At 43.9% G+C, this 27108-nt stretch overlaps 2 protein-coding genes across 9 annotated transcripts in view; one reads left to right on the forward strand and one right to left on the reverse strand.

Moving 5' to 3' along the window:
• Positions 1 to 25976, forward strand: idnk (IDNK gluconokinase). 7 transcript variants are annotated; one of them, XM_033017632.1, is made up of 5 exons: positions 1 to 60; positions 12836 to 12866; positions 22707 to 22793; positions 24015 to 24058; positions 24718 to 25976. In XM_033017632.1, the coding sequence occupies exons 3-5, from the start codon at positions 22764 to 22766 to the stop codon at positions 25085 to 25087; spliced, it is 444 nt and encodes a 147-aa protein (XP_032873523.1). In that variant the 5' UTR covers positions 1 to 60; positions 12836 to 12866; positions 22707 to 22763; the 3' UTR covers positions 25088 to 25976. The 7 variants fall into 7 exon arrangements, with proteins under 7 accessions (XP_032873523.1, XP_032873524.1, XP_032873521.1 ...); XM_033017633.1 differs by having other exon boundaries at positions 23 to 201; XM_033017630.1 differs by having other exon boundaries at positions 23 to 197.
• Positions 25977 to 26025: 49 nt separating this feature from the next.
• ubqln1 (ubiquilin 1) overlaps positions 26026 to 27108 on the reverse strand; it is a 33907-nt gene continuing 32824 nt past the window's right edge. The window contains exon 11 of one of the 2 annotated variants that reach the window (XM_033017629.1): positions 26026 to 27074. In XM_033017629.1, the coding sequence (XP_032873520.1) occupies positions 26916 to 27074 (159 nt within the window). In that variant the 3' untranslated portion in view covers positions 26026 to 26915. The remainder of the gene's footprint in view (positions 27075 to 27108) is intronic. The other variant, XM_033017628.1, reaches the window with a different exon arrangement.

Consider the following 27108-nt stretch of genomic DNA (forward strand, 5'->3'; position numbering starts at 1 on the left):
AAGAAATGAAGTGCGTGTGTGTGTGCGCGCGCGCGCTGCGTGATTTGATGTCGATGTTTGGTGAGCTCGCTGCATGAGTTGACTTTGGGTGAAAGCTTCTCCCGCCGCGCGGGCGCTGCAGCTCCTGGTCCCGGCATCTCGCTGCAGCTCACGGTGGCGATGATCGTGGTGACGATGGGGGTGAGCGGCTGCGGCAAGTGAGTGAGGGGGGAGATGGGGGCAGTGGGTGATAGGGACAGTGGGGAGGAGGGGGGGGGGCAGGAGAGGGAAGGTGCAGAGGGGGGTCGGACGGGGTGGGGATCAAAGATATCTTTGGTGGGGATAGGGACGGGTTAGGGAACGGGTGCAGGGAGGTGGATGGGGAAAGGAGGGTATAGGCACAAAATGCTGGAGTAACACTGCAGGCAACATCTCTGGAGAAGCAATGAAAATAGGTGCAGGAGTTGGCCATTCGGCCCTTCGTGCCAGCACCTCCATTCAATGTGTAGCAATGTTACAAAATTTTGAGTCTGCAATTTATCCCAACAGATAAAGCATAAAAGTTTAATTTGACACCTAATTCACTTTCATATCTTCAGTATTAAAAACGTTATGGCCATTTTCATACTCTGAAATTAGCATCTTGTTCCCTATTGCTTTTTCATTGACTTAACTCAAAAGCTGTGATCGAGGACAGTCAAAAGCCCATAGCTTTCTTAAAAATCAAGAGAACTGAATGAAAATTTCAGTTATTATAGATTGAAGCATTCTGAAACAAATATGAAACAATCTTACTTGGATGACCTGAAATTAAAGCATATAATTAGTTAGTTACCCAATTGTAGCTAATTACAAAATTCAATTACTAGATCGAAACATCTATCCATTTCTTAAGAAAAGGTTAACATTTTTTAATAGCCTAAGTGTCCAAATAACATTCACACAAGAATTCACAATATAACATGATTTTTAAATCTCATTGTCATGAATTTATAGGCCAAATGGAAGGAATTTAATTTTTAATTCCCGTAAATTAATGGGCATTTAAGTCATCTTGCGAGTGGGTTGTTGTGGAACGCGATCGATTGGAACGTTGCAATTGGGGTGAATTTGAACCCCATATCGGCAGGAAAAACACTGCTGGTTCGTATTGGGCCAAAATCACATTTTCTCCCATTAAATTTGGATTAAAGTCATCCTAAGAAGCAAGTTTATATGTAAAATATACAACTTGCGTTATGTTTTGTCCCCTACGTGAGGTCCGTCCTGTTGTAGGTGTTGAGGGTGTTAGAAGTAGCTTTTTATTTTACTCCAGCGATTAAATTGTCCAGCAAATTATTATTTTTTAAACTTCCGCGAACGGAAGTCAGGGCGATTGTTCTGCAGCTGGCAGCCTGAGAAAGTTCGCCTCCGACAGGCAGGAGAAAACGGCATTTTATTCCCGCCCCCCCTCAAAGGCGCCAAAGTCGCGCACACGGCCAGTGGCAGAACTGCAGCGCTGCTGAAGGTAAGTATTGTAACATCGCTACAATATGATCATGGCTAATCATCCCCAATCAGTACCCCGTTCCTGCCTTCTTCCCATATCCCCTGACTCTGCTATTTTTAAGAGCCCTATCTAGCTCTCTCTTGAAAGCATCCAGAGAACCTGCCTCCACCGCCCTCTGAGGCAGAGAATTCCACAGACTCACCACTCTGTAAGAAAAAGTGTATCCTCGTCTCCGTTCTAAATGGCTTACTCCTTATTCTTAAACTGTGGCCCCTGGTTCTGGACTCCCCTAACATCGGGAACATGTTTCCTGCCTCGTGTGTCCAAACCCTTGACAATCTTATATCTTTCAATGAGATAACCATATAACCATATAACAATTACAGCACGGAAACAGGCCATCTCGACCCTTCTAGTCCGTGCCGAACACATAATCTCCCCTAGTCCCATATACCTGCGCTCAGACCATAACCCTCCATTCCTTTCCCATCCATATAACTATCCAATTTATTTTTAAATGATAAAAACGAACCTGCCTCCACCACCTTCACTGGAAGCTCATTCCACACAGCTACCACTCTCTGAGTAAAGAAGTTCCCCCTCATGTTACCCCTAAACTTCAGTCCCTTAATTCTCAAGTCATGTCCCCTTGTTTGAATCTTCCCTACTCTCAGTGGGAAAAGCTTTTCCACGTCAACTCTGTCTATCCCTCTCATCATTTAAAAAACCTCTATCAAGTCCCCCCTTAACCTTCTGCGCTCCAAAGAATAAAGCCCTAACTTGTTCAACCTTTCTCTGTAACTTAGTTGCTGAAACCCAGGCAACATTCTAGTAAATCTCCTCTGTACTCTCTCTATTTTGTTGACATCCTTCCTATAATTAGGCGACCAAAATTGTACACCATACTCCAGAATTGGCCTCACCAATGCCTTGTACAATTTTAACATTACATCCCAACTTCTATACTCAATGCTCTGATTTATAAAGGCCAGCACACCAAAAGCTTTCTTTACCACCCTATCTACATGAGATTCCACTTTCAGGGAACTGCACAGTTATTCCCAGATCCCTCTGTTCACCTACATTCTTCAATTCCCTACCATTTACCATGTATGTCCTATTTTGATTTGTCCTGCCAAGATGTAGCACCTCACACTTATCAGCATTAAACTCCATCTGCCATCTTTCAGCCCACTCTTCCAACTGGCATAAATCTCTCTGTAGACTTTGAAACTCTACTTCATTACCCGCAACCCCACCTATCTTAGTATCATCTGCATACTTACTAATCCAATTTACCACGCCATCGTCCAGATCATTGATGTACATGACAAACAACAGTGGACCCAACACAGATCCCTGTGGCACCCCACTCGTCACGGGCCTCCAACCTGACAAACAACCATCCACCATTACTCTCTGGCATCTCCCATTCAGCCACTGTTGAATCCATCTTGCTACTCCACCATTAATACCCAACCATTGAACCTTCTTAACCAACCTTCCATGAGGAACCTTGTCAAAGGCCTTACTGAAGTCCATATACACAACATCCACTGCTTTACCCTCGTCAATTTCCCGAGTAACATCTTCAAAAAATTCAAGAAGATTAGTTAAACATGACCTTCCAGGCACAAATCCATGTTGACTGTTCCTAATCAGACCCTGTTTATGCAGATGCTTATATATAAGTATTCTTTCCATTAATTTGCCCACCACTGACGTCAAACTAACAGGTCTATAATTGCTAGGTTTACTCTTAGACCCCTTTTTAAACAATGGAACAACATGCGCAGTACGCCAATCCTCCGGCACTATTCCCGTTTCTAATGACATTTGAAATATTTCTGCCATAGCCCCTGCTATTTCTACACTAACTTCCCTCAATGTCCTAGGGAATATCCTGTCCGGACCTGGAGACTTATCCACTTTTATATTTCTCAAAAGTGTCAGTACTTCCTCTTCTTTGATCCTCATAGTTTCCATAGCTACTCTACTTGTTTCCCTTACCTCACATAATTCAATATCCTTCTCCTTGGTGAATACCGAAGAAAAGAAACTGTTCAATATCTCCCCCATCTCTTTTGGCTCTGCAGATAGTGTGAATATAAATCTTGAATCAGCACTGTAAAATGGTTATGTGAAGGGAAAATGGAGGTCAGGTAAACTCGGTTGAAACTTAAAATGTCTGCTCACCAAAGTTGCTGACTATGTGGCTGCAGGCCTCAGGAAGTTGTGATCCTGAGAAATACACATTATCCCGCTGATGCTGCATATTCGCAACTTTGATCTTCCCCGCACTCGTCTGATTGAGGTGGCTGAGTTTCAGAAGGCTGAAGAATATGTAACCCACTGGCTCCCGAATGTCTGAGAAATGTCCCTGTCTTAGCTCTAGTATTGTTCCACTTATTAACATCTCCCATTGTGTACTCCCTGTCTTAGCTCTAGTATTGTTCCACTAATTAACATCTCCCATTGTGTATGTGCCTGTTATCATGACCATTGTACATCTCCCATTGTGTACGTGCCTGCTATCATGACCATTGTGTACAGGTCTGTCGATTGTTTGGGTAATGTGGGAGGGGGGCTAAACGGTGGCATTAATGTATATAAAGCATTGCAATTAAGGGCAGTCAGCTAGACTCTTTGCTAGGTTGTAACCTGTGTGAAGACTCCTGCTCAATAAACGTACGTTTAAAGCAACCCTGGTGCCTGGTCGATTATTGTCGAAACAACCGATGTGAGAGAAAAAAGTGAATCAACAATAGTTGGCCACTCTGACTCTCTAATGGACCAATTTTATCCCTCGTTATCCTTTTGCTATTAATATAGCGGTAGAAACCCTTCGGATTTACTTTTACCTTACTTGCCAAAGCAACCTCATATCTTCTTTTAGCTTTTCTAATTTCTTTCTTAAGTTAGATAGTTATATCTAAAGCATAAACGTTTCAGATGCTCTAAATCTGAAATAAAAAGAGAGATTACAAGAGATAATTATCCTCTCATGCTTCTAAACTCCAGAGTGTACAATCCCTGCTGCTCCATTCTCTCAGCATATGACAGTCCCGCCATCCCGGGAATTAACTTTGTAAACCTACGCTGCACTCCGTCAATAGCAAGAATGTCCTTCCTCAAATTTGGGGACCAAAACTGCACACAATACTCCAGGTGTGGTCTCACTAGGGCTCTGGACAACTGCAGAAGGACCTCTTTGCTCCTATATTCGATTGCTCTTGTTATAAAGGCCAACATGCCATTTGCTTTCTTCACTGCCTGCTATACCTGCATGCTTACTTTCATAGACTGATGAACAAGGACCTCCAGATCCCGTTGTACTTCCCCATTTCCCAACTTAACGCCATTTAGATAGTAATCTGCCTTCCTGTTTTTGCTACCAAAGTGGATAACCTCACATTTATCCGCATTAAACTTCATCTGCCATGCATCTGCCCACTCCTCCAACCTGTCCAAGTCACCCTGCATTCTCATAGCATCCTCCTCACAGTTCACACTGTCACCCAGCTTTGTGTCATCTGCAAATTTGCTAATGTTACTTTGAATCCCTTCATCCAAATCATTGATGTATATTGTAAATAGCTGCGGTCCCAGCACCGAGCCTTGCGGTACCCCACGAGCCTGCCATTCTGAAAGGGACCCGTTAATCCCTACTTTTTGTTTCCTGTCTGCCAACCACTTCTCTATCCATGGCAGCACTCTACCCCCAATACCATGTGCCCTAATTTTGCCCACTAATCTCCTCTGTGGGATCTTATCAAATACTTTCAGAAAGTCCAGGTACACTATAACCACTGGCTCTCCCTTGTCCATTTTCCTAGTCCATTGCCTTTACCCAATTGCTTTAATGTGAAGGTTATTTGCCTCTTTTTCCCCCTTTTGCCCATTGCTCCAAAAATATAATTATTTTAACATTTGCAATTCCCTAGTTTGGTCACTTTGCAATCACATCACTTTAATATCTTTTCGGTTGTACCCATTTCTATTTGTGCCACTGTCTGCACTGGGTGGAGGTTTGCTACGAGGAGTTCACGGCATTGTTCTACTGTAGATGTGCAGTTGGTCCAAGCAAGTATGGTATTTGCCAGAGAGTGCCAAATAAAGCTTCTCTTTAGAACTATCACAGCCTGCTCAGTTATATCTAAAGCATAAACGTTTCAGATGCTCTAAATCTGAAATAAAAAGAGAGATTACAAGAGATAATTATCAGGTCAGACAGCACCTGAGGGGAGTGAAAAACTGAGTTGACATTTCAATTGGTGATCTTCCATCATAACTCTTGGTATCATAAAGAATCCACGTGAAACATGAAGCGTTAACTCTGTTTTTGTCTCCGTAAATGCTGCCTGATCTGCTGGCCATCTGCAGTAATTACATTTCACAAATATTTGTAATTCATTGCTAACCTTTTGAGGAAAACCATCAAACAAGATTGTTAATGTTGAGATTAGCGGGATGGAAAATTTACAAGTGTGACCTTGCATCTGAATTATCCAGTTGTGATAATACCTATAAAATTGTTGAAATCATTATTGACTTGTCGGGGATGCAACATACGTGATTTTCCTTGTGCTTACACTGGGTGTCAGGAGATCAGTGTAGTAGACCAAATATAGAAAGACCAGAGTTGGAGTGGAATGAAGAACTAAAGTAACAGGTGTGGCGGCTCCCAAGGGTCGTGCCACCTTAGTGTCGAACCCCTCGGCACAGGAGTCCGGAGGCGGCCCTTAGCCGGAGGCTTTAAAGGCAGGGGTTTGGGTGCCATCTTCCTCTCGTTTGGTCTTCCCTACAACCGGGAGGAACTGAATAAAAAGTGTCTCTCAAAACACGACTTCGTGCTTAATTCCGAGACCCACGCACTACATTGGTGACCCCCGACGCTCCATTGGCGTCATGATGGAGAACAGACAAAGCCCTACCTCCTCACAGGCCGGCCCGGCCCTGTCTCTGGACGCGGTCTCCATAAAACTGCCCAACTTCTGGACCACCCGGCCGCTCATCTGGTTCCAGCAGGCGGAGGCCCAGTTCAACCTGCGGGGCATCACGGTCGATGCCACCCGCTTCTATTACCTGGTGGGAGCCCTCGACCAGGATTCGGTTGAAGAGGTCACGGACTTCCTCGCAGACCCCCCGGACAATAATAAATACCTCGGCCTGAAAGAGCTCCTGCTCCAGATTTACGGACTGAGTAGGATCGAGCGGGCAGGTAGGATCCTGCATATGGGGGGCCTGGGCGACCGACGGCCATCTACCCTCCTAAAGGAGATGGTGGCTCTACTAGACGGGCACACGCCGTGCCTGTTGTTTGAGTATACATACCTGCATCTGCTGCCGGCCTACATCCGTCTGCAGCTCACCGACGTCTCGTTTGCCGACCTTCGGGCCCTCGGGAGGCGCAACGACGCCCTGTGGATGGCGCGCCCTGATGACGTCAGCGCGCTGGGCGTCAGCAGAGACGGGGTCGCGCTGAGGTCGACGCGCCCTGATGACGTCAACGCGCTCGCCGTCAGCAGGCACGCCGATGATGTCACCCCAGCAGCTCCCGATTTCCTCCGGTGGGGCGGGGGAGCTGTGGAAGGAGTGACAGCTCCAGCCCGACGGCCCGTACGATCTCCCCCAGCAGCAGTGAGGGGTACTGCACCTGCAGCCCAGCGCCAGCAAGCGGCAGGCACCACCAGCAGGAGCAGGCAAGCTCCAAGTGACTCCAACAGGAGACGTTGGTGCTACTACCATCAACGCTGGGGTGCTGCAGCACAACAATGCCGCCAGCCATGCACATTCCCGGGAAACGCCTGGGCCGGCTGCCAATAGTCCCCGCGGCAGCCGGCCAAATTCATCGCCTTTTCGCCTGGGATCGGCGCTCCGGGACCCGCTTCCTCGTGGATACAGGAGCGGAGCTCAGCGTCCTGCCCCCTTCGCTGGCCGACATTCGTTCCGGTAAGCGGGGGTCCGTCCTCACCGCGGCGAACGGCAGCCCCATACGCACATATGGACTGCGGATGGTTCCCATCGTGCTCGGCTCCTGCCATTTCTCATGGAGCTTCACCATTGCCGACGTCTCTCAACCATTGCTCGGGGCCGATTTCCTCCGGGCGCATTCCCTCATGGTGGACGTCGGACGTCAGCGTTTGGTCAACGCCACTACGATGGAGCCGATCACGTTGCGTGTGGATCAACCGGTGGGACGGCCACTGGCGTCCGTGGACTCCCGATTTGCACGTATCTTGGCTGCGTTCCCGGACATTCTCACTCCGCAGTTTCAATCAGCAACCCCCAGCCACGGAGTGTTGCATTATATCCCGACTACCGGCCCACCACTCCATGCACGAGCACGGCGACTGCCACCAGATAAACTGCGTCTGGCACGGCGGGAATTCCGCACGATGGAGGCCTTGGGGATCGTCCGCCCTTCAAGCAGCCCTTGGGCGTCCCCACTCCACATGGTCCCCAAGTCAAGCGGGGGCTGGCGACCTTGTGGGGATTACCAACGGCTGAACGCGGCAACAACAGCGGATCGATACCCCGTACCCCACATCCAGGACTTCACGGCCCATTTGGCTGGGGCCACAATTTTTTCCAAAGTGGATTTGGTACGGGGTTATAATCAGATCCCAGTTCACCCGGATGACGTGCCGAAGACGGCGATCATCACGCCATTCGGGCTTTACGAGTTTACTCGGATGCCGTTCGGCCTCAAAAACGCAGCACAGGCCTTTCAGCGCCTCATGGACGGGGTTTGTCGCGGCGTCGATTTCGTGTTCGTGTACCTGGCCGACATCCTGGTGGCCAGCCGCTCGCAACAGGAACACTGTGCTCACCTTCGGCAGCTCTGTCAGCGGCTCAGCGAGCATGGTTTGGCCATCAACCTGGACAAGTGCCGTTTTGGGGTGAACGAAATTGACTTCCTCGGCCACCGTGTGACTGCGCAAGGCGCGGTTCCCCTGCCTGACAGGGTCGACGCCATCCGCCGGTTTCCCCGCCCACGCACGGTGCGTGGCCTGCAGGAATTTGTCGGCATGGTGGCATTCTACCATCGTTTCGTGCCATCCGCGGCCCACATCATGCGGCCCCTGTATCAACTTATGGCGGGTGGGCAGCACAAGAACGTTGAGTGGACCCACGAGGCGGAGGCAGCTTTTGACGGCACGAAGGAGGCCCTTGCTCGGGCCGTACTGCTGGTACACCCGCGGGGAGATGCCCCGACTGCTCTCACGGTGGACGCCTCGGAGTCGGCGGTTGGTGCTGTGCTGGAGCAGCTGACGGGCGGAGGTTGGCGGCCCCTGGCCTTCTTCAGTCGGCACCTCAACCGTGCGCAGACCAAGTACAGCGCGTTCGATCGTGAGCTCCTGGCTCTGTACCTGGCTGTGCGCCATTTTCGTTACTTCCTGGAGGGCCGCCCGTTCACCGCCTACACCGACCATAAGCCGCTCACTTTCGCCCTGCAGAAGGTTTCCGATTCCTGGTCCGCACGACAGCAGCGGCAATTGGCCTACATATCGGAGTACACGACATCTATCTGCTACATCAAGGGGAAAGAGAACCGGGTGGCCGACGCATTGTCCCAGCCCGCTATCAACGCCGTGTTCGAGGTGGCGCCTGGAATGGACTATTCTGCTCTGGCGGCGGCACAGCTCACGGACGATGAGGTGCCCGCCTACCGGACTGCCATCTCCGGCCTCCGCCTTGAGGATGTCCCTCTCGGTCCTGGGGGAGTGACAATCCTGTGCGATGTGTCGTCCGGTCAGCCGCGCCCCATCGTCCCTGCCACCTGGCGCCGGAGGGTGTTCGAGGTGATCCACGGACTGGCTCACCCATCAATCCGGGCGACAACGGCACTAGTGGCTGCTCGTTTCATGTGGCACGGTCTGCGCAAGCAGGTTGGCCATTGGGCTCGCACCTGCATTCCGTGCCAGATGGCAAAAATCCAGCGCCATGTCCGTGCGCCTCTCCAGGAGTTTGGTCTACCTCACCGGCGGTTCGACCATCTCCACATAGACATTGTAGGGCCTCTCCCGCCGTCCCGGGGCATCACCCACCTGCTTACAATGGTAGACCGCTTCACGCGGTGGCCGGAGGCCATTCCGTTGACCGATACTTCAACGGCTACATGTGCTCGTGCGTTGTCCGCGCACTGGATTGCTCGCTTCGGGGTGCCGGCGCACATCTCAGACCGGGGGCCACAGTTCACCTCCGAGCTGTGGTCAGCCATGGCTTGCTTGCTGGGGGTGCGGCTACACCACACCACGGCTTACCACCCGCAAGCTAACGGTCTGGTGGAGAGATTCCACCGGCAGCTGAAGACAGCACTGAAGGCACGACTCTCCGGCCCGGACTGGATGGACGAGTTGCCGTGGGTCATGCTGGGCATCCGGACTGCTCCCAAAGAGGACTTGGCCTCATCATCGGCGGAGCTCGTTTACGGGTCGCCACTCACGGTGCCCGTTGAGTTCGTGCCGTCGGCGCCGGGGCAGCAGGGAACGCCCTCATCCACCCTAAAGCGCCTTCGCGAGCAAGTTGGCAGGCTCGCACCCGTCCCGACGTCCCGCCATGGGACATTTCGCCCACACGTGCTATCAGCCCTCAGGGACTGCCCGTACGTCTTCCTGCGCCGTGATGCCCACCGGACTCCACTCCAGAGGCCGTATGAGGGTCCGTTCCGAGTGCTGGAACACGGGCAGTCGACTTTTGTCCTGGACATGGGGGGCCGGCCGGAGGCAGTGTCGATCGACCGTTTGAAGCCGGCACACCTGGACATTGACCAGCCGGTGCTGGTTGCCCAACCTCGGCCTCGAGGGCGCCCCCCTTCATGGCTCCCTCCGCCTGTCACTCCACCTGTCCTCCCGCCGGTCCCTCGTCCTGTCCCTCCACCTATGCCTCCGCAAGCCCCACGAGCGGCTAACTTCCGCACGCGGGCCGGCCGGGTCGTTCGCCCGCCGGTGCGTTTCGTGCCTCTGGTTCTGGGGGGGGGGGGGGGGTCCTGTGGCGGCTCCCAAGGGTCGTGCCACCTTAGTGTCGAACCCCTCGGCACAGGAGTGGTTCAGTCCGGAGGCGGCCCTTAGCCGGAGGCTTTAAAGGCAGGGGTTTGGGTGCCATCTTCCTCTCGTTTGGTCTTCCCTACAACCGGGAGGAACTGAATAAAAAGTGTCTCTCAAAACACGACCGTGCTTAATTCCGAGACCCACGCACTACACAGGTGATGTTCCGTGACTGGAAACTCAGGGTCACTCTGTTGGCTGTAAATAAAGCCTTACAGCATGGAAACAGACTCTTTGGCCCAACCGACTATGATGACCAAGATACGCCATCTAAGCTTGTCATATTTGCTCACGTTTGGCCTATTTCCTCTAAATGTTTCCTCTGCATGTACCTGTCCAAAAGTATTTTGGCAGGACAGCTTGTTTTCTGAATGGTGGGAAGGAAATCTGCAGTTGCATGGGTAAATGTCATGAGAATGGCTGTTAACGAAGGTGGAGAATGAAACAAGAATGGTCCCCTTAGAATGCTAAGAAGAGAGGATGGTACATCTGGTTTGGCTTATCATTGAAATTATCAAACATTAGAGGATGATCTATTGAATGTGGAGGCTAATGAGTGGAAAATGAAGATTAGATGGTTTGTTAAAAGCTATGAATAAGAAGTCTTTGACACCCTCTCTCAAACCATGTTTGTGTCATCTTGGTTCACCTGAGAATCAGTTCTTGCAGACGTTCCTGGTATTCTCCCCACATCTTTCCCTTCAAGTATGCTTGTCTATCCACTTTTCCGATTCTGATGCCCACAAACAGAAGCTCCTTTTCTCTCTTCACAGATTCTGCCTGATCTGAATTTTGTTTTTAGTATTGCACTCTGTTATTGTGAATTATCTGTTATTTGCACTGTATTTGTTAGTTATTGAACTTTTTCTTCCCCCCCCCCCCCCCCCCCCCCCCCCATTATATACAATGTTTACATATTCACATATTCTGTTGTGCTGCAGCAAGTAAGAATTTCATTGTCCCGTCCGGGACATATGACAATAAAACACTCTTGACTCTTGACTCGAATCACAGAACTAAAAACTTTCCATCAACATGGGCTCGTTGCTATTGAATGGTTACACATGGGAAGATGATGCAATTAAAAATCACTTAATTTTAACTTGGATTTATGAAGTAGGCCTCACAATGTAGACTAAAATTTACAAATTATATTTTGTAGTAGGATTAGCGACCATATCTAACATAGCTTTGTTTATTTCAAATGTTTGCAATACTCTTTAGTCCGAAGCAATGCATAAAATGGCCCTAGAATTCCCACAGTAAAGTTGCAGTATTGAAATGACAAATGATACTCTGGTATTCTGTATGACAAGCAAAATTCTCCCCAATCTGTATTTAAAATTTGACACAAACTTCTAAATAGATTTTATTCCTGATGCCATGCATTTTAAAATTAGTTTCAGAGTTGTCTCAATCTTTTTTATTATATACTAAAATGATCAGATAAAGATATTAACTTTACTTGTTTTACACCAAGAGCAAAGTTCACTTTGGTAGGTTCACGAGCTTGATGTGAAAGATTCTAGTTTTCACAGGAAAAAAGGTGATGTAATAAATCAAAGTGTACAGATAGGAAGCAAAAGACAAATGGTGAAAATAAAAAGCATTTATGATACACTGTGACATTATTATTATTGCACTACTATTGTTTGTTTTTTGTGTGTACGTATGTCTGTGGATGTAATATATAAAATGGCCCTAGAATTCCCACAGTAAAGTTGCAGTATTGAAATGTGTGTGTGTGTACTTGTGTACTTTTTTTCTCTCATTTATTATATTGTTTACAGTGTACTATGTTACATATTCTGTTGAGCTGCAGCCAGTAAGAATGTAATTGCTCTGTCTGGGACAATGGCAATAAAACATTCGTGACTCTTTAAATTTGAGGAACTATAGAAATCCCAAATAGGCCAATGTCCTAAAATACCAAATGTACATAATTACTAATTTTGTAAAAAGAAAATTTACATGAATGCATTTTTTTTAACTTCTCTCATTATTGGTGTCACACAAGTACACATTTTGCAGAGTTACGGAGTAATACAGAAGGTGTGAGCGTATGTGAGAATATGAAAGTATTAGTATATTTTCTCATTGAAGCTATGATTCTTTTTTCTAAGCAGCACATATCTTTTCTTCATGAGATAAATTAAAATCATTTGGTGTTTCACAAAATGAAGGCCAAGTTGCCAACTTATTTAATGAAATTTGTAAGTTTTTAAAACCAGTCTATAACAACCTTTCATTTATCACTTAACAAAAATATTGTCAGAATTTTGTCAAATGTAATTGGTTTTATTTCATTTTCTTTTAGGACCACTGTGTCTTTATCTCTTGCCGATAAGGTATGTATCAACTCTGTCTGACTTTGAAAACAAATAACATTTACTTCCATGTAATTTGCCTCCAAATCTTTTGCCTTTTACTTTTTCTTCAATGGGTAAGTGTTTTTCTTTGAATTACCGATGGTAAGATCTTCACAAAGTGAACATTCTCAATTTTAAGTTTTTCAAAAAGGAATAAGTAGATGAAGGTTGGAATATTATACAGTGGGGGAAATGAAAGTTGGAAATATTGAGAAGCAAATAATACTGCTGCCATACAGCTTCAGTGATCTGAGTTCAATCCTGCCTGGAGTTCAATTTGTACAGAGATTGCATGTTCGCCGTTTTTTTTTAAAAAAATGATAATTTTGATGCAAAGGCTTTCTGGTTATAGTTTACCAACAATAGCCGGATGACCGTAAAATTGCACGATGGAGATTTCCTTTTACTGCCTGTGATTCCCATTGAAAGGTCATGCTTAAGAGCAGATGAACATGGGAGTAGTGGTGATGGCTGGTTGGGTTTGCCATATTAATTGCAGGTCTCGGCTAGGCTAGAGGGATTTGGAGAAAATGGGCCAGTAGGTCAAGTGGTTGAATTTTTTGCAGTTCTGTTGTCTTCACTCAGTCCAACATGGCTGTTTGTCTCTCTTTACATGAGTAGTCTAACTATTCCGGCAATTTTATCCAATGGAAATATGGTACGTTTGCATTCCACTACCTAACAAAGTGCAGTCAGAACACATCTTTCTATTCAGCAATGGATCCTAAAATCACTGTAGTTCCCCTGCATGCCTATCTCTGGCAAAAGAACTGAGTGCCTATCTCTGGCAAAGAACCTCATGAGCAATGGAAGTCCTTGGTTGGTTTAACAGTTGACCAAGGCTGGGGGAGGGGTGAATGGCAGCATGACTTTGCCAACTGTCTGTTTTTCAAATGTTTTGTTTATGGCGATTGTACTGGCTAATTATCTGGTGACTTAACACAGTGCTTCTTGAATGGTTCACCCAAGGGCGAATGAAAATTATTTTGGGGTGAATTAAATTAGAGGGGTGAATGAAGGGTGAATGACTTAATTTATTCAGATTTTTATTTTCTATTGCAGTCAGGCTGTAAGTGAGTGTTAAGTGGTGCTTGGACAGGGGTGGGTGGGAAAGGGCCCAGTCTTTGCAGTCTGGAGTCAGGCTTTAAGTAGGTGTGAAGTGTTGATTGGGGAGGGGGTACCAGGGTTAAGTTTCTGTTTATCGTACCTGCAGTAGAACTCGTTCAGCTCATATTGACTTGAATTTGCCGATTTTTTTTTGCTTGAAGTACCTTTGTTGAAGTACCTAAAGAAACCAGCTGTAGAGGAAGAGTGTGCAGAAGGAAGTAGTTCATTTCCGAAAGAAAGTGAAACAAACAGGACTCAAGAGAAGCGAAGGAATAGGTGACGTTTCTGGTCGAGACCCTTCTTCAGAAGGTCTCGACCCGAAACGTCACCTATTCCTTCGCTCCATAGATGCTGCCTCACCCGCTGAGTTTCTCCAGCATTTTTATCTACCTTCGATTTTTCCAGCATCTGCAGTTCTTGTGAAGGGTGACAAGGAAACTGAGGATAACAAACTTAAAAATGCAGTTCGTATGTTAAAGATGATGACTGTTAATGATACGGACAAGGAAAAACTTAATCTCAAGAGTAAACACAAAGTACCCTCTCCTCAAAACTCAAGAAAAGAAAGTGGAACGAAGAATATATCGCGTATGGCTTTTTCCTTCCCCAAGATGAACTAACAAGCCCTACTCCCTCAGCTCAGTGCACGTTTTGCAGTGTAAAATATAGCAACCAGTGCCTGGCTCCTTCAAAATTACAGACACATTTAAGAACAAATCGTAGTAATCATCAAAACAAGTCAATACAGTTTTTCGAAAACACTCGTGAGTATTTGTGGAAGCAGCAGAATTTCTTCCAGTCGATGGTAAATAATGACACTGCGACTAAAAAACCCTCTTCTTCTTGCCCCTTCAAATAGCACATGTGCTCATGAAAGGGAAAAAGCCAAACACAGAGACTGAGAAAGTTGTCAAATCATGTTTGCAAATCTTTGCCAATCTACTACATGGTGGAAAGCAAGCAGTGGATAAAGTAGTGCAAATTCCTTTGTCCAATGACACAATGAAACTTCAATCTACTATGATTGCTGAAGATTTGAAGCATCAGCAGATGGCGAAACTGTTGGAAGCACAATTCTTTGCTCTGCAGTTTGATGAAACTACGGACATTAAAAATGATGTACAACTCATTGTGTATTGTCATTTCCCGGATAAAAGCTTGGGAGAAATTGTCGAGTATTATCTCTTTTGCTTGCCATTCAAAGAGCAAACTACAGGTGAATTTATTTTCTCCAAGCTTGACAAATTCATGGGAAAAGAAAATTAATCTTGGAGCAAATGTGTTGCTGTGACTACAGACGTGACTACAGCCATGATGGGGAAACATAAAGGAGCCACTGCTCGCATCAAAGAAATATCCCAGAATTGCACTTTTACATTGTTGTTTACATCGGGAAGCACTGGCTGCCAAGAAACTGAACACTTGTTGCAATGACCAGAAATATGAGCTGGAAGAATTGTTGCAAGATGTGGTGAAAATTGTCAATGCTATTTGCCCACAAACAGAAAAGTTTGGACCAAAGATCCTATAGCAAGCAAGATAGTGCACTCCTGCTAAAACCAATGGGCTGACGTGTAGTATGCAACGGAGCGGAACGTCAGCCTTTTCGTCGGCCAATTCAGTAAACCCGACCCGACTTTGTATATCCCTCTCGCAGTGTAATCAGCGTTGCGGGGGAACAGTTTGTGCATGTGATATAGTGTTAGATTCATGATTCATGATTCTGTTATTTTTTGTTAATGATTAATATGTTAATAAATTATAATTCTGTTAATTTTCTTTTTTAATGTTTTGGATTCAAAGCCACAGGATTGGGATCAGACTGTGCAACAAGGGTGGAGGGGGCACTGAGGGCAAAGGCTGTGCCCACATGGCAGTGTAAAAGGGGAGACCTTTCCAATCCACGCTTCTCTCCTGTCTCCGCTGTGCCTTTACAAAATTGGTTGTTTATTTTTTCCGCAAAAAGAGAAAGGTGGAGTGAGTGAGCGTAAGGGGCTGAGGCTTGCACCGACCGACCGAGCGAATGTAACCCAAGGAAAGTCCGCCTGCTCCCCACCCCTTCTGCCCCAACAAATAACCAATGTAGCTTGCAAGATGCTGAGACCTGCGAACGGGGAGCAGCTGCATGCTGTGAACTATGTGGAGGACTATCTGGATTCAATCGAGTCTGCCTTTCGATCTCCAGAGGAACGTTTCTCTGATGAGGGAAATCGATGCTCAATACTAAGGTAAGAACTGGGGTACGAGCCATATCCCCACCAAACTGCAGCACCACTGGGGCGGGCCGAACAAAAGAGCCATTCCAGCACTGAGCCATTTTGGCAGAAAGAGGAATAAATGTCCGACAGTCAGCGACACAGTGGAGTAGTAAAGAGCAGACCGGTCCAGAGTTTGGGAGCCGGGCAGTGAGCGTGATGGGGGAAGAAACCGAAGGGCCATCTGTCTCAGCTTCGGATCTCATACCCGCCCTCTTTCCCCCCATCAGTGAGTCTCTTTAACGGGGCAGAGAGAAAATGAGGAGAAGATTTTTACCCAAGATCTTTGATTTTTACGAGGATGTTTCCATACTAGTATCTTTGCTCAGCTATGGCGGACAAAGATGGCGGAGACGGAAGCCGGTTACGGAAATGGGGCCGAAGATTACCCATGAATCTGCCCATGAACCTATTACGTCTTTTTCGTCGAGTGAGCTATCTTGCTTACTAGAGGATCTTTGGTTTTGACTGTTTTCAGAGCTATGCAAGGATATGTCTGCAGATCACATGATTCTCCTCCTGCATTCTGAGGTTCGATGATTGTCATGTGGAAGATTCCATGAAAGAGTACTGTCCCTGAAGAATGAACTGTCTGTATTTTTTACTGAGCAAGGTGATGTGAAAGCATGCATTTCAACAGTGATTTTTGGCTGGCCAAATTGTGTTACATGACTTCTATTTATGAATATTTGAATCGGCTCAACTTGTCAATTCATGTCCTTCGATGTACTTGGGAAAATAGAAACCATGAAAATTACGATCACCATGTGACATAGTAACATTCGAAAAGGCAATTTCTCCAATTTCCCACATTTGGAAAGCTTCCTCAAAGAGTGTGAGTGGGAAGAAAAGCAACCTGATCTGGAGAAACCACTGAAGGACATCATTTCCGACTGTTGCTGTCTAAACATTTTTCCTCAGAAGTATCTTGAAAAATCAGATGTGGATAGTTAATCCTTTTATCAACGCCACCTCAAGCGGGCAGATTTCGGGGAAATGTCAGAAGTGTTGATGGAGTTTCATTACGACTTCACTCAAAAATCATCTTTTTAGATGTACTCCTACTATGGAGACCTTCTACCACTAGTAATGATGACAACAACTTTCCTGTCTGAACAAGGATTTACGAGTAGAACTTGGTAGAACTGAAATCCAAAAAACGGAATTCACTTCAGTGTTGATTCGTGAATGTGGGTTGCTTTGGAGAAGGAAATTGAACCTTGGTTTGAGAAACTTGTCACAGGAGTACAGGAACATCCTAGACTTTGATGATAAAAAACATACAAGTAGATGTAGAAATATACAGCTTGTCATTTATTTGTGGTAAACATACACAATAAGAAAACTTTGTTTCTAAGATTCTAAGTTCTAAGACAGTTGTTTACTAACTTTATTTTATGTAAACTAGAAAATTTCTAATTTTTCTGTTCTTAATTTTTTTTTTTGTCACTCCTAGTTGGGAGGATGGGAGGGTGCCAGATATTCCAAACTGAGCAACATACAATGTTGTGATGATGATTTGAGCATGCATGTGACATATACGTGTCAGTACATATGCACAACTTTTAAAATATACCTGGATTTGGAAGAGCCAGCTTCTGGAGAGAAGTATACCAAATATGGCAAGTTGATATTTGGTGGTATTGTGAGCTTTTGTCGGGGAGAGTTATAGAAAGTTATATTAGTTGGATACTAATATATCAAATCACATACTCCATGTTTTTTTGAGCAAGTTTTCCAAGGGAAAAACTGCAGTAATCAAAGTCTGAAAGGGTAGGATGGGGCTGAAGCCCAGTGTTTATGTTGGAATGTTTTTTTTATCATTCTAACAGAATTTTCACACAGTACTATATTGCTTCTGTGCATGGACAGGCATGGTATATCCAGCACATTTAGTAACCAGCTCCACAACATTTAGCTGCTTGATAAATGGCAAATGATGGAAGCCAGTTAATCTTCATTAACTTCCAAATAGTCATTTTCAGTTCATTCTTGGTTAAAGAATTTCTAAGATGTTTACATTTATGTAGTTAAGTTCCTTTCTCCCCTTTATTTTATCTTAAACTACCTGCCAAAATAGGGGAATAAATAGTGAGGAGATTTGGAGAAGCAATTGAAGGTGTATTTCAAGGACTGCACTTTTTAGTATGCTTGTGAACATGATTCGTGTTGTTGGGGTGGTTTATGGAAGAAAGCTCCATAATACATGATTTTAACGGCGAAAATAAAAATAAAAGATGATAGGGTGTAACTAGATAGAAGCTATAAATTAAAAACAATAATTTTGGGCCAGAAGAGATTAGAAAGATATTTTGAAGTGGGGGCATAACATTGTTTCGATCTATAGATGCATAGAGAATGAAAACAAGCCCTTCAACCTACTAGTCCATGCCAACCAAATTACCTATCCATGCTAATCCCATTTGTTTGCCTTTAACTCTACGACCACATCTCAACCCAGACCAACTCTACGACCACATCTTAACCCAGACCCATTAACCAAGCTGATCTCCTGGTGGCTCAACACTTCAACTCCCTCTCCCATCCCGAATCCGACCTTTCTGTCCTGGGTCTCCTCCATGGCCAGAGTGAGTCCCACCGCAAATTGGAGAAGCAGCACCTCATATTTCGCTTGGGTAGTTTACACCCCAGCGGTATGAACATTGACTTCTCCAATTTCAGGTAGTCCTTGCTTTCCCTCCTTCCTCTCCCCTTCCCAGCTCTCCCACAGCCCACTGTCTCTGCCTCTTCCTTTCTTCTTCCTGCCCCCCCCCACATCAGTCTGAAGAAGGGTCTCGACTCGAAACGTCACCTATTCCTTCGCTCCATAGATGCTGCCACACCCGCTGAGTTTCTCCAGCATTTTTGTCTACCTTTGATTTTTCCAGCATCTGCAGTTCTTAGACGTTTGCATTTGGCCAATATCTCTTTAAACCATTTCTAGGTATGCATCGATCCAAATACCTTTTAAAATGTTGCCATTGTACCTGTTCTACCTCCGCTTGAAGTTCATTCCATATTCCCACCATCCTCTGTGTGAAAATGTTGTCCTTCTATAATTCCTGTTTTATGGAAAAGTCAATGGAAATAAATTTTCAATTAAATGCATTGGAAGAAGAAGGATGGGAGGACAGCAGAGGAAGGTGAGAGCAAATGTGCTAGTTAAAATGGGTGGTAAGATGTAGATGGCAGCATTTTAGTTAAATTAGTTAATTTAGTTTGGAATAAATGAACCCTGCATTTGGCAAGGAAAGTAACGGAGGAAAAGGCCGGAGATAATAGCGAGAAAGGTCCAGTAGTGTTGGGGTAAAATAATATAATTGATGCATTATCCTCTCTTTCAATAGACAATAGGTGCAGGAGTAGGCCATTCGGCCCTTCGAGTCAGCACCACCATGTGATCAAGTCAACAGAGTTTATTGTCATGTGTCTCAGATAGGACAATGAAATTCTTGCATTGCTGCAGCACAACAGGATATTGTAGTCATAAATACAGATCGGATCAGTGTGTCCATATACCATAGAATCTATATTACTAAAAGTCTGATCTTGACCACTTCCTGTTGTTCTGTATATTGATTTAGAAAAAACGCTGCTGTGATTTTTGGCCATCTTACTCAGTCCCCCTCCGCTGTGCAGGACAAGAGGATTTTCCCCATCGATGAAAAATAAAAGTTATTAGTGTTTAAAAAATGTTGAGATTCTCTCTCCTGAAGCCCACGACCCTTCCGGAGGGACTATAAAACCCGGAAGTGTTGAGTGCCTCAGTCAGTCTCTACAAGATGGGGGAGCGAGAGGGTCACGTCTCTCAGTCTGAGCTGTGAATAACACTCTACACATGTCTACTAAACTGAGTGGTTTTACTGACCTGTCAGTGCCCTTAATGTGGTTTGAAAATATAATTTGGAAATGCTAAAGCTGTGTTGCCTTTCGCTTGGAAATGCTAAAGCTGAGTTGCCTTTGGTTTGGAAATGCTAAAGCTGTGTTGACTTTGGTTTGGAAATGCTAAAGCTGTGTTGCCTTTGGTTTGGAAATGCTAAAGCTGTTGCCTTTGGTTTGGAAATGCTAAAGCTGTGTTGCTTAATTAAAGTCGCCTTGTCTAATTAAAGTTGCCTTGCCTAATTAAAGTTGCCTCGCCTAATTATAGTTGCCTTGCCTTCTATATAATTAAAAGTCTAATCTTGACCACTTCTTGTTTGCGCTTTATATTGATGTTAGAAAAAATGCTACCATGTACGGCTGTGATTTTTGGCCATCTTACTCAGAGTCCCCCTCCACCCATCAGGCGCCGAGGATTTTTCCCATCGATGAAAAATAAAAGAGTTATTAGTGTTTAAAAAATGTTGAGATTCTCTCTCCTGTCAATCACGCCATGAAGGCCACGCCCCTTCTGGTGGGAGGGGGAGGGACTATAAAACCCAGAAGTGTGGGCGTGGCTCAGTCTCTGCAAGATGGAGGAGGGAGAGCTCCCGTAATAATCTTATTCGTTTCAATAAGATGCCCTCTCATCCTAAATTCTAGCGTATACAAGCCCAGCCGCTCCAATCTATCAACATATGACAGTCCCGCCATCCCGGGAATTAACCTCGTGAACCTACCCTGCACTCCCTCAATAGCAAGAATGTTGTTCCTCAAGCTTGAAGACCAAAACTGCACACAATACTCCAGGTGTGGTCTCACTAGGGCCCTGTGCAACTGCAGGAGGACCTATTTGCTCCTATACTCAACTCCTCTTGTTATGAAGGCCAACATGCCATTCGCTTTCTTCACTTGCTGCTGTACCTGCATGTTTACTTTCAGTGACTGATGAACAAAGACCCCCCAGATCCCATTGTACTTTCCCTTTTCCCAACTTGACACCATTTAGATAATAATCTGCTTTCTTGTTCTTGCCACCAAAGTGGATAACCTCACATTTATCCACATTAAACTGCATCTGCCCACTCACCCAATCTGTCCAAGTCACACTGCATCCTCAAAGCATCCTCCTCACAGTTCACACTGCCACCCAGCTTTGTGTCATCTGCAAATTTGCTAATGTTACTTTTAATCCCTTCATCCTAAGCATTAATATATATTGTAAATAGCTGTGGTCCCGGCACCGAGCTTTGCTGTACCCCACTAGTCACTGCCTGCCATTCTGAAAGGGACCTGTTCATTCCTACCCTTTGTTTCCTGTCTGCCAACCAATTTTCTATCCATGTCAGCACCCTACCCCCAATACTATGTGCTCTACCTTTGCCCACTAATTTCCTATGTGGGACCTTATGAAATGCTTTCTGAATGTCCAGGTGCACTACATCCATTGTCTCTCCCTTGTCCATTATCCTGGTTACATCCTCAAAAAATTCCAGATTAGTTAAGCATTATTTCCCCTTCGTAAATCCATGCCGACTCGGACCGATCCTACTACTGCTATCCAAATGTGTTGCTATTTCATCTTTTATTATTGACTCCAGTATCTTCGCCACTACCGATGTCCGGCTAACTGGTCTATAATTCCCTGTTTTCTTTCTGCCGCCCTTCTTAAAGATTGGGACAACATTAGCTATCCTCCAATCCACAGGAACTGATCCTGAATCTACAGAACTTTGGAAAATGATCACCAATGCATCCATGATTTCTAGAGCCACTTCCGTAAGTACCCTGGGATGCAGACCATCAGGCCCTGGAGATTTATCAGCCTTCAGTCCCATCAGTCTACCCAACACCATTTCCTCCCTAATATGAATCTCCTTCAGTTCCTCCGCCCCCGCAGATCCTCTGGCTAGTACATCAGGAAGATTGTTTGTGTCCTCCTTAGTGAAGACGGATCCAAAGTACCTGTTCAACTCATCTGCAATTTCCTTGTTCCCCATAATAAATTCACTCTTTTCAGTCTTCAAGGGTCCAACTTTGGCCTTAACTTGTTTTTTCCTCTTCACATACCTAAATAAGCTTTTACTATCCTCCTTTATATTCTTGGCTAGCTTACCTTCGTACCTCATCTTTTCTGCCCGTATTGCCTTTTTAGTTATCTTCTGTTGCTCTTTAAAAGTTACCTAATCCTCTGGCTTCCTGCTCATCTTTGCTATGTTATATTTCTTCTATTTTATTTTTATACTCACCCTGACTTCCCTTGTCAGCCGCGTTCGCCCCTTACTCCACTTGGAATCGTTCTTCCTCTTTGCGATGAACCGATCCTGCACCTTCTGTATTATTCCCAGAAATACCTGGCATTGTTGTTCCACTGTCATCCCTGCTAGGGTATCTTTCCAGTCAACTTTGGCCAACTCCTTCCTCATGTCTCCATAGACCCCTTTGCTCAACTGTAATACCGACACCTCCGATTTACTCTTCTCCCTCTCAAATTGTATCTCAAAACTTATCATATTGTGGTCACTACCTCCTAATGGCTCCTTTACCTCGAGTTAAAAAGACTTCTAACCCAAAAATATTTGAAAATATATTTTAATAGTTGGGCTGGAAATTCTATGATGCTGATGACTACCATTCCGAAGAAAACAAAGAAAGAATGGCTAAAGGAATACCACTAAGTGATGAGGTAATACTTTCTTAAAATTATGCTTCTCCATCTGTTTTATTGGAAGAACTTTAGTTAGTGTAATAATATTTTTATCCTGAAATAAGAAAAGTATTTAAAACAAGTATTATAAAAATTGCACTTTCATAATTTCCCATGCACAAAGCTATGCTGTCGATCCCTAATCAGTCCTTGCCAATCCAAATGCAAGTAGATCCTGTGTCTCAGAATCCCATCCGTAAACATCGCCAACATTGATATTAGTCTCACCGGCTTGCAACCCTTCTTCAATAAAGGCACAACATTTGCTACCCTCCAGTACCTCACCTGTGCTGGTAGGACAATGGAATAAGATATGGAATAATGTGGTGGGAGCAGTGCCATGGTGTTAAGCTGTGACAAGACCACTTGGTTAATGGGATGTTCGAGAGCAGAAATGTATGCAGGTCAGTGTTGTAAAATGCTCAGCAGATCTTGAAGTGTTAGTGGACAAAATCTGAGTTAATATTAGGGGGATAATAATAGCCGATACAGCTTGCTTTGATTTCTTTTGGGGGGAAAAAAAGAATATGTTAAGAATGATTGGAATTTGGAAATATTGGCAGGAGTCCAAGACTGGCAATTCCACAAGAGGATTCTACCACTCAAAAATGTATTGAGGCCACTGTTTTAAGTAGCAAAGAATATGCTGGAGGAACTCAGTGGCTTGAGCAGTATCTGGGGGGGGGGGGGGGGGACGGGGACAATTCCATTCCCACCAGAGATGATGCTTGACCCATGGCTAAAGATGATGCAAATATCTCTGCCAGGGTCTCAATGCACCCAGCTCTCTACATAACAGTATTTTATATTTTGCAGCCTCGCCTCAAAAGGGCTGACTGGCCCTTTGTTTCATCCAAAAATTGAAATGTTCAGGTTTTTGAAGCTGGGTTTGAACCAACAATCGTATTATTTGGGTCAAAACTATTATCACACAAGCTGGTTAATGGTGATCATTGCAGAAAATTACTTTATTAGTCCACGCCCACTGAACATCAGTATTATGAAGAAAAATGCAAAGCTGTCCATTAGCCTTAAAAATTTTGAAATAGTTATGCGCAATTTATAAAGAATGTGCATGGTGCAGAATTAATAATTAATGTTGATAGCTGAATCAGGTAAGTAAAGAAGGCTTATGTATGTTTTGTTTGGTAACTAAGATGCATCATTTTTGTAGTCTCTCAAGGTGTTTGTTGTTAACAGGAGAGAATACCCTGGCTGTGCAGTTTGCAAGAAATATTACTGAGGTAATTTGAAGCTAAATGTATTTCTTACATACAAGGTTACTATAATTATAAAATTATAGCATTAAAAGTAAATAATGAATTGACAATTACTGATGTTACATGTTAGTTTGTCAGAATCTTGTATGGCACTTGTAACTGTTGTATTTCCTTGGTTCAACTCTTTCTGGCTTTTATCCCCCATCAAAATTGCACAACAGATTATTTCTATTGGATGATACCTCTTGCATTGCCTGTCAGCAGTGCAGGATTGTAGATCTGATAATGATGACAATTACTGGATGAGGATTTTTCCTATTCCCTTTTGTCTCAAGACTTCCATTCTCTCTTAGCGACACTTTGTTACTTTATACGGTTTTCGGGCCAACTTCAGTTCATTCTAATTTGCAATTTGGAAGAAGGGTCGCCACCCAAAACATCACCCATTCATTCTCTCCAGAGTTGCTGCCTGTCCAGCTGAGTTACCCCAGCTTTTTGTGTCCATCTTCGGTTTAAACCAGCAGCTGCAGTTCCTTCCTATACATCTTTAATTTGCAATTTGCCAAAATTTGGGCAAAATTTAATGTTACTGAATTAAACTTGTCAAACCCTTGGGAAAAATATGTTTAAAAATAAGATTTGAATATTTCCACATAAATATTTTTCTGTTTGTTTACCCTCAGAGAATTTTCACTTGGTGTAAATGTGATCCTCGCATGTTCTTCTCTGAAGAGAATGTATCGAAGAATTCTAATGGGTGAGCATAGTATGAAAAACAGACAAGCAGAAAACTATACTGAACCAAATCAGGCACATTCACATCTTGACTTTAGCAAGGACATTTTGTTTGTGTATCTTCATGGTTCCATAGAACTTATCACTAAGAGGTTAGAAACCAGAAAAGGGCATTTCATGTCACCATCTTTGCTGCAGTCTCAATTCGACACCCTGGAACCACCAGACGGCACTGAAAATTTTATGAGTATAAATATTGAGAAAACCATTCCAGAGATGGTGACTGAGATTGGTAAAAAGCTGGGTCTGAATCTTTAACTGATTATCTGAAGGAAAGCGATGGTTGTGAAATATGTTCCTGAACAATGAAATTTGTTGTTAAAATGGAAGCAAAGCTATTTGCTTTCATATCATTATACTGCAAATTTAATTATGTTCCGAGTTTGTGATATTACTTTTTTTAAGCCAGAAATCTCAAAGTCTCACTCTTCTTCACAATATTCAGTTTTGCAAATTTCTCCTTTGCCAAGGGGGAAAATCAAAGATGTGAAATTTAACCAGTTTCTGTAAAATGCCTTAATGTTGTGTATAAAACATGTGCCACTTATTCTAGCCTTATGTAAATTAAATTTTATTCATAGTTCCAACTTTAATTCCAGTTTTTAGATTAGTGTGCAGATGAAACTGTCATTTTCCTTCCTGCTTTACATTGTAAATTTAAATTCTATTGGTTGCTGGACACATGGGAAATCATTTGCACTGAGTTCACAAGCTGCCATGCTGGGATTCAGGTTTGGGATAGGATCAACACGTCAGACCTCAGGATATTAGGTCAGTAATTTGTCACTTATCCAAATTATAAAATTATGCACTTAAGAGTAATATGATGAGACATAGCTGACTAAGGAAACTATAGTTCAATTTCCTCAGCTTTAAACAGTTTTGATACTGCAAATATGTTTCCATAGTGAGGGAATTGTATTAACAGTTGTGAATCATTGTCGTTCTCTATGGGTGTTGAGTGATTGATTGTATATTCAAAGCTGAGATGTTTGGACTAGAGTCCAAAGATCAGTTATGATCTTTGACTGGTGTAACAAACTTCGAATCCTCCTTTAACGTCTAAAGATCCCACAAACTCAATTATAAACACAGCTTGAGCAAACGTGATAGTTCTAGACTTCCTTGTCAGTAAATCTTTCTAATGGAAAAAAAACAGCAGTTCCTATAATGTTTTTTTCAAAATAAGACAACAATTTATTTTTAATTTGTTTAATGATCTATGTGCATAACTAATTACTACTAATAAAAACTGACAGGTTAAATATTTTGTACAAGGCAGTTCAGAAATTAGATTAATATCACATGACACTTTAAAAGGAAATGACATCCCAAATTATAATGCACATACAGTCTGCAATAATTTTACTGGCCAAAGCCAATCTGCTGTAGTCAAAAGCACACTGTTTAGATTAAGGTGCTCATTAAAGCTGCACAAAGATTTGAAGACATCCAGAAGTAGGAAGCTCAAAACCACTGCAATTGCATTCAAGACTAGAAAGATTACTGAATATTTTCTGGTGAAATAATGTAATGCACTATATTTCTATACATTATTTGTATGTAAAGCAAAGTAATAAATATTAGATTCAGTGGTAATCTGTATTTAACATTTTGGATGTTATTTGCCATAATGCATGCTCTGTTCACAATACACAACTGGGTTGTCAGACATTGCAGCTCTTGATCAGTTTCTGATGCATCTCTTGCAAGTCTTTGCTCTATACAAAGTGCTTTCAAGAATTACTGGTTAAACCACAAGAGTTGCTGATTAAACAGCAAGACTTGAGATTTAAATAGATTTTCAGGGTAGACCAAAAGATTCACGTGATGTGAAATGCTGAACAAGGTTGCTTAAAAATTACAAACTCAAATAAAATAGGTATGCATGCAACATCTTCCATCAAATCAAAGTTTATGTACTGTACAAATGCCTCTGAATTCACTTATAATAATGCATTAATTATCTCAAGTCTCCAACTACAACCCAATCTCAAAAGTAAAGCTGGAAAGAGGTTTTTTTAAGATTTAACTGCTGTTATATCAAAAATAAATTACAATTTCTTTGCAAGCTGCAAAAAGGTTGCTAAGATGGTTGAGAACCCAGTAGCCTCTCAATGGCAGCGTTGACATCTCCACCAGTCGCTATTAGGGCTTGAAGGTTAGCTTCACGGTTCAGAAATCCCATTGCACTTAGCTGATCAAGTTGTTGCTGAAATTGAACTTCAGGATTTGGAGTCAAAGTCTGTTCAGCAGTGACAGGTATAAACAAACAGAAA

Source organism: Amblyraja radiata, chromosome 3 (assembly GCF_010909765.2).
Source record: "Amblyraja radiata isolate CabotCenter1 chromosome 3, sAmbRad1.1.pri, whole genome shotgun sequence".
Lineage (NCBI taxonomy): Eukaryota > Metazoa > Chordata > Chondrichthyes > Rajiformes > Rajidae > Amblyraja > Amblyraja radiata.